Genomic DNA, 10,019 nt, shown 5'->3' on the forward strand with positions numbered 1-10,019 from the left:
GTTGTGACAGCCTCTAGACGTCTTGCTCTGGGTGAGGTGCTGACTTCAGGCCTTGCATCTGAACAGAGCAGTGGCCAGCCTCGAACCCTGGAGCTGTAGTCAGAATGGAGCCAATGAATGTGGTGTTTCCTCTGAGAGGTGCCCTGGCAGTCCCAGTGGTACCGTGCTGGGAACTGCCAGTTTAGGAGGGACAGTGGGTGCCTCAAGGCCCTTGAGACCTATTGTGGCCTGCTATTGATTTAACCTCAGAGAAGCAACTGCGCTTATAAAGTAACCAGGTTAGGATCGTTGCCAGGCGTGTGGCAGGAGGGTGAGGCTGAGGGGAAGGTGGGCGTGAATGTCCCTGAGACCTCTTATAGGTCCTCTTGTAGGCCCTTCTTGGCCACACCTTGTACCACTCCTCTCTCCCAGCTCCTCCCGAGCTTCCTGGCAGTACAAGCAACAAGGAGAAAGAGAGAGGCCACAGACTCAGTGTCTCGCCCCATTGCCAGGAGAAGCAAACGTTCCTAAGCACTGACTGACATCAAGAAATTTCTCCTGGGAGCTCTCGTATGAGGGATTCAAGCTGTATGAAACAGGCCAGCAATAAATACAGAAGCAAGTTCCATGTGGCTCGAAGTAGAGGTCAATACAAATACAGAAATATATTTTTTAGTTTGGTTCACTGTAAATGCCCTGAGGTAACAATTAAGTCCGTCGCAGTGAGCCCCCCTAGCTCCCAGATGTTAGTCTGGAAACACACTTTCTTACTCACGGATGCCAGGACTTGTGGAGAATGGCTGGCACTCAGTCTGGGCAGGAAGTGTCTGACATGTCCCAGAAGCGCCCTTTCCCAGCAGATAGCAAGGAGGCAGGCACAGACTCCTGGGGCCATGCCTGCAGGCCTTAGGAGCCAGTCTGAAGAAGCTCCACCAGCCACAGAGGGGAAGATGGAGCTTCTGTGATGACATGAATTGCGTTGGATTGAAACCTACCTGTGTCTTTCAATCATAGTTTATAGTGATATTTAAAAAAAAATATCATCTTTGAAGGATGAAAGGGAACGAATATATTGTACTGAAATATAAAGAATTAAGTCATGTAAATAAAAGAATTGAGCATTCCAAAAAAGGGGGGGGAAGCTGGCTCTGTTTTCCGACATCTCCCTGCCAACCTGGTAACTGGCTTGGCCTTTGGGAGGCTCACACACTTTTCTCCCCGCTTTGCGTGTCTCACAAAGGCTGTCTAGACCAACTCACCCTCATCATGGTGCTTTTGTGTATGGGCCAGGACTCCCAACAGCCTCCCGCATTTCACCCTCTTTTCCCCCACCCCTCTGTCCTTGTGGTCCATAGAGAGAGTGTGCCTGTTGACTGTGGGGTGTGTGAGTTGAACCCCAGTACTGACAGCCTCCTTAAAGTTTCACCCCCAGAGGGAGCCGAGACTCGGAAAGTGATAGAGAAATTGGCCCGCTTTGTGGCAGAAGGAGGCCCCGAGTTAGAAAAAGTAGCTATGGAGAACTACAAGGATAACCCGGCATTTTCGTAAGTATTTCTGGGAGGGGAAGGCCACTGGTACTTAATGTTCTTGCCACACGTTAGTACATGCCCACATTCTTATGAGGCCGTGGTGGTGACTGAGGCCGACCGGGGCTGGGTGCTTACTTGCGTGGGCCAGATACCACTTTGTATTCACACCGGAGATTGCCAGGGGCTCCAGTGTGGAGACTTACTTTTGGGCCCCGTGAAGGCGTCTCTGCTCACCAGCTTGCTTTTGCACACCATGTCTTCAGAAGCTGCATGGGCCCACCCATCCTTGTTGCTCATTTTCTACTCTCTGTTCTGTAAAACTCCTCTCCAGGTTTTTGCACGATAAGAATAGCAGGGAATTCCTCTACTACAGAAAGAAGGTGGCTGAGATAAGAAAGGAAGCACAGAAGTTGCAGGCAGCCCCTCAGAAAGGTAGGTGGGCGAGGGGGGTGGGAAGTTCTGGGGAGGCGTGTAGACAAACCACACCCCATGTGGACTTGGGGTCCTTTCCTGGAGCCCTCCTTGGCATGGGGTGGCGCTGACAGTGCAGGTTTGTGCCCTCCCAGGCAGCTGGGGTCATGCTGGGACTAGCACTGGTTGCCATTGCTCCGAGGGGTGGGGAAATGTAAGGGTCGAGGTGAAGATCAAGGGCATGTCCAGGAGCTCAGCTCCTGGGAAGTGCATGCAGGGAAGAAACGCTTGCCCCTTGGTTCATGGTCATTTTCACAAGTGCTTATGGGCACCTGCGGCATGCTGGGCACCGAGACACAAATGCAGTGCCTGACACTTGGCAGGGGTGGGCGGTGGAGTGAGGGGCCAGGAGACGGAGACAATTAGCTGGTTAGAGGGTGGTGGGATGACTGTCAGGGGAAGGGGGATGCTGTCTGGTCTCCAGCTGGGATGAAGTGAGGCCCCAGCCAAGTGCTGGTGGGTAGCAGGGGCCTTGATCTGTAAGCCGAACGTGGGCCGCATCCCCCCACATTACCTGGGCGGCTCCCATCAGAAAGGCCGAGATGGGGCTTCCTGTCTCCAGCCTGGACCAGGCCACCCCTCACCTTCTGTTCCCACCATCCCAGTGTGTGGTCCAAAACCCTCAGACCTATGGGGTGGGAAGGGGTGGAGCATGGGGGGGTGGAGGCTCAAGATATTATTAATTTTGCTTGGTTCCAGTACAGTAATCTGATTCCCATTTGCCTGTTTTTCTTTGTATTGTTCCTAAAATAAACCCCTCTTGTTTCCCGTGGGGTTCTTAGCAGAAATTAGGCTGTTGGGTGTGGTGAGTTGAGCTCAGTACTGACAGCCTGCTTAAAGTTTCACCCCCAGAGGACGAAGAGGTCAAGAACCTCGCAGAAAAGTTGGCCAGGTTCATAGCGGATGGGGGTCCCGAGGTGGAAACCATTGCGCTCCAGAACAACCGTGAGAACCAGGCATTCAGGTAAGGGGGAGCACCCACTGGGGGGTGGTAAACTCTCACCCTAGTCACAGCTTCCCTGCTGAGAAAATGGGGTCGGTATACTGAGACGCTCTAGGATCCCATGGCAAGAGGTTGGCAGAGCCAGACCCAGGTCCAGGAGTTTCTGATCACAGAGTTCAGCCCTGCTACCCCATCGGCATTCTCCAAGTGCACATTGGTTCCTGAGTCATCTCTGAGCCAGGTGTGTGAGGGCCTTTGGAGCCTTCTGTTCTCTGGGAGCCTCGTCGAGAAAGTCTCTAGCACTTGCCTTGCTCTTTTTGTAGCAGAATAGGCTGGGCTCTCAAAGAGAAACTAACAGGCTTGTTGTTCGCTGTGTGCATCCTCATCTGTACAGCAAGGGAGATGATAGGAGAGTGGGGAACGTGGTACCTCAGGCTCTGGGGCGGGCGGACCACAGCCTGTGTGCATGGTCCACAGAGCATGCAGGACAAGCAGCCGGGCCTCGCTGCTGTCCCCAGCCATGACACCACACGCCACCCCCTCAGGCTGGGTCTGTGCTCACCCACTGCCATTCTTTGGGTGGGTTCAGCCCCTGCTCTTTATGGGGGCAGGCTGCTGGGTGGCAGGATGTTGGGTGGGGTAGGGTGGTCACTGCTGCAGGGAGGGGCCAGGCAGAGGTTTGTGAGGTGGGCACTGAAGCCATTGTGAGGGTGATGCCCCCTCGAGGACACTTTGGGCCACAAGTAACACAGGTTCCTACTCAGTCAGTGAGGAGATGCGATGGCACTCGTAACAAAAAGTGTCGGAGCAGCAGCCATCTGGGCTGGTTGATTCAGCAGCTCTAGACGCCATCAGGGACACAGGAAGAAGGAAGCAGGAGTGGAGGCTGGGCAGGCGGCCAGTCGCATCTACCACACGTGAGGCAGCGTGAGCTAGACACGGAACACTGAAGGGCGTCTGGAGGGACTGCCATGCAGGAGTGATGCGGCAGAGATGGCGGAGGTGCAAGGCGAGTGTCAGTGCAGATGGGCCGCGGAGCCGGGCAGGGCTCAGTCCCAGAGGGCTCAGGCTCATTGAGAGCCTTTGGAGGGTCTGCACAGGGAGTCAGGGTCAGCTGTGCTTCAGCATCATCTGGCCACAGCTGTGGAGGGTGGTCAGACCCAGCAGGTTGGGACACATTGGGGCACGGGGGAGCCATCAGGTGGGGCGGAGGAGGACTGCGGAGAGTTCAGATGTCCCCGTGAGGGGTACGCAGGCATCTGGGAGCTTTCATGGGGGCCATGGGGCGTTCAGGTCTAGTGCTCAGAAGACCCAGGGTCTCCTCACAGTGTAGTGATACCAGCTGCTGCTCTGCACTGTTCAAACCAGTGTTACTTAGCAATCCATCACTACATCTTTTTTCCCTTCCTTCACATAAGTAAGTTCATTTATTTCAGTAGGAAACTTAGTGTCCAATCACTCATCATGACTAGAGCTGACTAAAAATCTATTGCAGGCAAAGTGGGTGAGGTAATGGGATTCTGTACAAAGCCTCCAGCCCAGGTGGCTCTCCCTGGTCAGAGGGTTCCTAGGCTCAGCAGCTCCAGCTGAGCCTTTCCTGTGGGGTCAAAGCCAAGAGACATTATCACCACGAGTGACTCCAGGCCCGCCCTGCAGCTGTTGCCCTTTCGGCAGGCATTGCTGGCAGGCATGCAGCTTGTGGGTAGTGACAGGGTGGCCGCTGGGGATGAGGGGCATGAGAGCCCGGGGGTGTCTGGCAGGGAAGCAGCTGAAGGTGACTCTTGTGGTCTGGGGGAGCTCATTTCCACACCAGAGCTGATCCACGGTCAGCACTCCCCGAGTTGGAGAAAGCATAAGCAAGGAAGGATCAGGGGTCTGGGCCGGCGTAAGACATGCAGGTTCACACCAAGCAGACGGTTTCCTCGCCCCTTGGTGTGGAAAGGGGGTGGGGGTCAGGTGCAAGGCAGCTCCTCTCACCCCCACATCCAACAGTCATCTGGTGTTCCTGCTGCTCTTGGTCCTTTGCTGTTCTCCTGATTTCTGAGGAGCTCTGTGTTTTGGGAAACATAATAGCTATGCTCATCTGTGGAGAAGCTGGAAATACCTGTTCCTTTGACCAGTCATCCCACTTTTGAGATGCCATCCCCAGAAATAATGTTACATATAGCACTGTCGTAAGTCATGAAAAATTAGTAACACAACGAATGTCTAGCCCCAGAGGGCTAAACCCAGTGTAATCTTGGCCATCGGAAGTCACGCTGTTGAAGGCGGCAGCAGCCAGCAAATCTCAAGCCGTGTGTGGCTCTTAACACATCACCTGGGTGAACCATGTTCTTCACAGCAGCCTGGCCTGTTGGCCTTCAACCCGTGAGGGAACCAAGGAGGCCAGTCTGCGGAGATGCCTTCACTACCATGCCATGCTGCAGTCTAATGGGAAAGCCATATGTTGTTGGGTTAAGAAACTTAAAAAAAAAATCAGGGTATGGAAAACAGAATCACACCTCTGTTCAAATATAACTCCACTGAAAATAAGTCTGGAAGGAAATACACCAAAGTGTTAACTTTGGTTAACTCTGCCCACTCCAACCAGAGGGGTCTTTGTTGTAAAATCCCCTGCACTTGTGCCCAGGGCCCACAGTGAGCAAGGACCCTCCTTGCAGACAGGCTTACCCATGGGGGGCTTGTGGGTGCTGCCTCTCAGAGCAGCTCTGAGGAGACGCAGCAGGAGCCATCAGCTGAGGCCAGGAAGAGGCAGGCCTGTGAGCCTAGAGGAGACCCACTCCATTTGGCACTGCCTCCCTGCCCCAGTGGGTGAATTCCCCAGTCTGCTTTTCTTGGAAAAATCAGATTGCTTTAAATCCATGTCCTGGTTGCCATGAGTCTTTTTTAAATCCAGCCATCTGCTCCCTTCCATCTTTGAACAACTTCTTGCTTTGGTCTCTTATATTTTAAGATGTTATTTTTGGAGCAGTTCTAGGTTCACAGCAGAATTGAGGAGAGGCTACAAACACTTCCTATGTGCCCCCTTCCCTGACACACGCACAGCTTCCCTCGTTACCAACATCCCCACCAGAATAGTATATTTGTTACAATCAGTGAACCAGTATTGACATACCATAATCACCCAAAGTCTGTGGTTTACATTAGGGTTCACTCTTGGTGGTGTGTGTTCACTGGGTTTGGACAAATGTGTAATGACATGTGTCTGTCATTATATATTCAGAGTCTTCGTTCTCTCTGCCCTAAAATTCCCTGTGTTCTGCCTGTTCATCCCCTCTTCCTCCCCAACCCCTGGCGACCACTGATCTGTTTACTAATTCTAGTTTTGTCTTTTCCAGAATGTCATTTAATTGGAATCATAGTATGTTGCATTTTCAGATAGGCTTTCTTTACTTGGTAACGTGCATTTAAGGTTGCTCCGAGTCTTTTTTTTTTTCCCCTTGTAGCTTGATAGCTCATTTCTTTTTAGCACTGAATAATTTTCCCTTGTCTGGATGTACCACCGTTTATCCATTCACCTCTTTCAGGACATCTTGGTTGCTCCCAAGTTTTTGCAGTTATGAATAAAGTTGCCTTAAACATCTGTATTCAAGGTTTTTATGTGGACATAAATTTTCACAGAGTGTTGGTTGGATTGTATGGCGTATTTAGTTTCGTGAGACACTGCCAAACTGTTCCAGAGTGGGCTGTACCTTTCGCGTTGCCCCCCAGCAATGAATGAGTTTCAGTTGCTCCATATCCATATCAACATTTGATGTTGTCGTGTTTTGGATTTTGGCCATTCTTATAGATATGTTGTGATAGTCGTTGTTTTGATTTGCATTTCTCTGATGACATGATGTAGAATATCTTTCCATAACGTTTATTTGCCATCTGTAAATCTTTGGTGTGGTGTGTGTTAAGGTCATTGACCTGTTTTTTATTGACATACTTGTTTTCTTTTTTTTTGCCTGTTAAGAGTTCTTGGTATATTTTGGGTAACAGTCTTTATCAGATGTGTCTTTCACAAATATTTCTCCCAGTCTGTGGCCTGTCTTCTCATACTCTTGACTTTGTCTTTTGGAGAGCGGAAGTTTTTAATTTTAATTAAGTCCAGTTTATCAACTGCTTTCATGGATCGTGTGCCTTTGATGTTGTATCTAAAAAGTCCTTGGCATACCCAAGGTTATGTAGATATCCTTCTGTGTTTTGTTTACAGATTCAGGTTTTACATTTAGATCAGTGATAAGCTTTTTGAGTTAATTTTTGTGAATGTGAAGCTTATACGGTCTGTGTCCAGTTTGTGTGTTTTTTGGCGTGTGTCTGTCTGGTTTCAGCACTATCCCTTAGAAAGACTGTTTTTGCTCCATTGCATTGCTTTTGCTCCTTGGTCACAGAACCGTTGACTGTACGTGCCTGGGTCTGTTTCGAACTCTTTATCCTGTTCTTTTGGCCTGTTTGTCCATTTTCTCTCCAGTCTCTGCCTTGATTACTGTCAAGATAATACTGATTACTGATAAGATGATACTGGCTTTACAGGAAGCCCTGAAGTCAGGGAGTGTCAGTCCTCTGGCTTTGTTCTTCATTTTCAGTATTGTGTTGGCTGTTGTGGGTCCTTTGTTTCTTTATATAAACTTTCAAATCAGTTTGTCAGTATGTACAGAATAACTGATTCCAACTGGAATTGCACTAAATCTGGAAATCAAGTTGAGAATAACTGACACCTTGACAACACTGAGTAACTTTCTATCTGTGAACATGGATTATCTCTTCATTTATTTAGTTCTTCTTTGAATTCATTCATCAGAGTTTTTTAGTTTTCCACATACAGATCTGGTACATATCCTGTTAGACTTACACCTGTGTATTTCGTTTGGGGAAATGCTACTGTAAATGGTATGATGTTTTTAATGTCAAATTCCATGTATTCGTTGCTGGTGTATAGGAAAGTGATTGACTTCTGTAGATTAACCTTGTATCCTGGAGCCTTGCTATAATAGCTTATGAAGATTTAGGGGGTTTTTTGGTCTATTCTTTTGTGTGTTTTTTTTTCTGCACAGACGATCATGTCATATTTCTTCCTTCTCAGTATACTTTCTGTTCTCTTTTCTCCTCTTACCGTATTAGCTAGAACTTTCTGTATGCTAATGAAAAGCATTGGCGAGGTGGGATATTCTTGGCTTGTTTCTCTTAGTGAAAAAGCATGAGGTTTCTCATCATTATGATGTTATTGGGTATTTTGGTAGATACTCTATCAAGTGGAACAAGTTTGCCTGTACTCCTGGTTCACTGAGAGTTTTCCTCATGAATGGGTATTAGATTTTGTTAAGTCTCAAGCTTTTTCTGCAGCAATTGATGTGATCATGGGGTTTTTCTTTTTTAGCCTATTGACCTGATGGATTACATTACTTGATTTTCAAGTGTTGAACCAGTCTTGCATGCCTAGAATGAATCCCACTTGGTTGTGGTGTATAATTCTTTTTTTACATTAATGGATTAGGTTTGCTAACATTTTATTGAGAATTTTGACATCTGTGTTCATGAGAGATGTTGGTCTATAGTTTTCTTATAATGTTGTCTGGTTTTGCTGTTAGGGTAATTGAATAACTTAAAAAGTATTCCGTCTGCTTCTCTCCTCTGAAAAGGATTGTACAGAATTGGTATAATTTCTTCTTTAAATATTTGGTAGAATTCACCAGGGAATTTAATTGGTTCACTTTAATAAAAATAGGCCTGTTCAGATTGTCTGTTTCTTCGTTTTGTGAGTGTTGGCAGGCTGTATCCTTCAAAGAATTAGCCTGTTTCATCTGGGTTATCAAGTTTGTGTGCATAGAGTTGTTCGTAGTAATCCATAGTATTTTTAAAGTCCATGGGATCTGTAGTGATGGCTGCCCTTTCATTTCTGTTGTTAGTAATTTGTGTCCTCTTTTTTTCTTAGCTTGGCTAGAAGCGTGATGATTTTATGATCTCTGTTTCTTTCAATTTTTACAAATGTTCCTCATCGAGTTTTCTGAAGGGTATACATGCTTGTACTGTGACCCAGAAATACAAAGAAGATGCCACAGGCTCCCCCATCCCTCCGTCCCACCCTGAGTACCAACATTAGCAGACCTGGGAGTCCTTCCATCCCTCTGGTGGCTCTCATGTAGAAATAGTCTGTGGATTTTTTTTCCTGCTAACTTTTACAAAAGGAATTTACAGTGCACTGGAGCCGCATGTTACTTCTGTAGTACAGCGCTGTGCTGTGACTGCCGTTCCAGGTTTGTGAGTGCAGGTCTAGCCACTTCTTGTCAAGGGCTACGTAATCTCTGCTCTGGACAGGCTTTGCTATATAGAACAGGGCTGTGACGCTCCCCTCCAGTATGGACTCTAGAGGTGGGACTGTTGGCTCTGTACTTGGGGACCCACAGCTTCTGGCAAGGCTGTTAGTGAGCTGCCTGTCTGTTCCAGACTCCAGTGTCTTTGCTTTGTCTCTGTCCACTGTTGATGCCTCTCAAGGATGCATCAGAAAGGAGCACAGATGTGCCCAGCTGTCAGGTTTGGGTCAGAACCTGCCCTTTCTGGCACCGGGGGTCTCTCGCTACTCAGGAGTTCTTGGTTTGTAAACACTGGTGCCTTCATCTAGGATGGCTGGGCAAGGTCTGAGAGAGCATGCACCTTTTCCTTCAAAGCAGGGGATCAATGATAGTGTGACAGGCATCCAGTAAGGATAGGGTAGGGGCTTGGCAGGACCCTTAGCTTGCAGGAACAGCATCATGAAAGGCTGTGGGCATGTCACCAGGGCCAGAAGCCACCAAGACCTGGCAGGCAGGAGGTCATGGTAGAGACCTTTATCATGACACGACCCTGAAGTGACCCTGGCTGACCTGGGTATACCTTTGCAAAGCAAAGCCCGACCTTCTACCCTAAATCGGGTAGGGTCTGGGGCCCAATTACAGTCTGCCGCCTACTCTCTTTTGCAGCTTTCTATATGAACCCAACAGCCAAGGGTACAAGTACTACCGCCAGAAGCTGGAGGAGTTCCGGAAAGCCAAGGCTGGTCCCACGGGCACCCCCACGGCACCTGACCTCGGGCTGAAGCGCAGATCTCCTCCTGAGACCCCGTTGGGGTCCACGCC

General features: G+C 48.8%; 1 protein-coding gene across 1 annotated transcript in view; it reads left to right on the plus strand.

Moving 5' to 3' along the window:
• SUGP1 (SURP and G patch domain containing 1) overlaps positions 1-10,019 on the plus strand; it is a 32,172-nt gene that overhangs the window by 9,022 nt on the left and 13,131 nt on the right. Inside the window, exons 5-8 of the mRNA XM_010847255.1 lie at positions 1,400-1,523; positions 1,840-1,940; positions 2,820-2,943; positions 9,864-10,012. Coding sequence (XP_010845557.1) covers positions 1,400-1,523; positions 1,840-1,940; positions 2,820-2,943; positions 9,864-10,012 — 498 coding nt within the window. The remainder of the gene's footprint in view (positions 1-1,399; positions 1,524-1,839; positions 1,941-2,819; positions 2,944-9,863; positions 10,013-10,019) is intronic.

This window comes from Bison bison, unplaced genomic scaffold (genome assembly GCF_000754665.1).
Source record: "Bison bison bison isolate TAMUID 2011002044 unplaced genomic scaffold, Bison_UMD1.0 scf7180017864248, whole genome shotgun sequence".
NCBI lineage: Eukaryota > Metazoa > Chordata > Mammalia > Artiodactyla > Bovidae > Bison > Bison bison.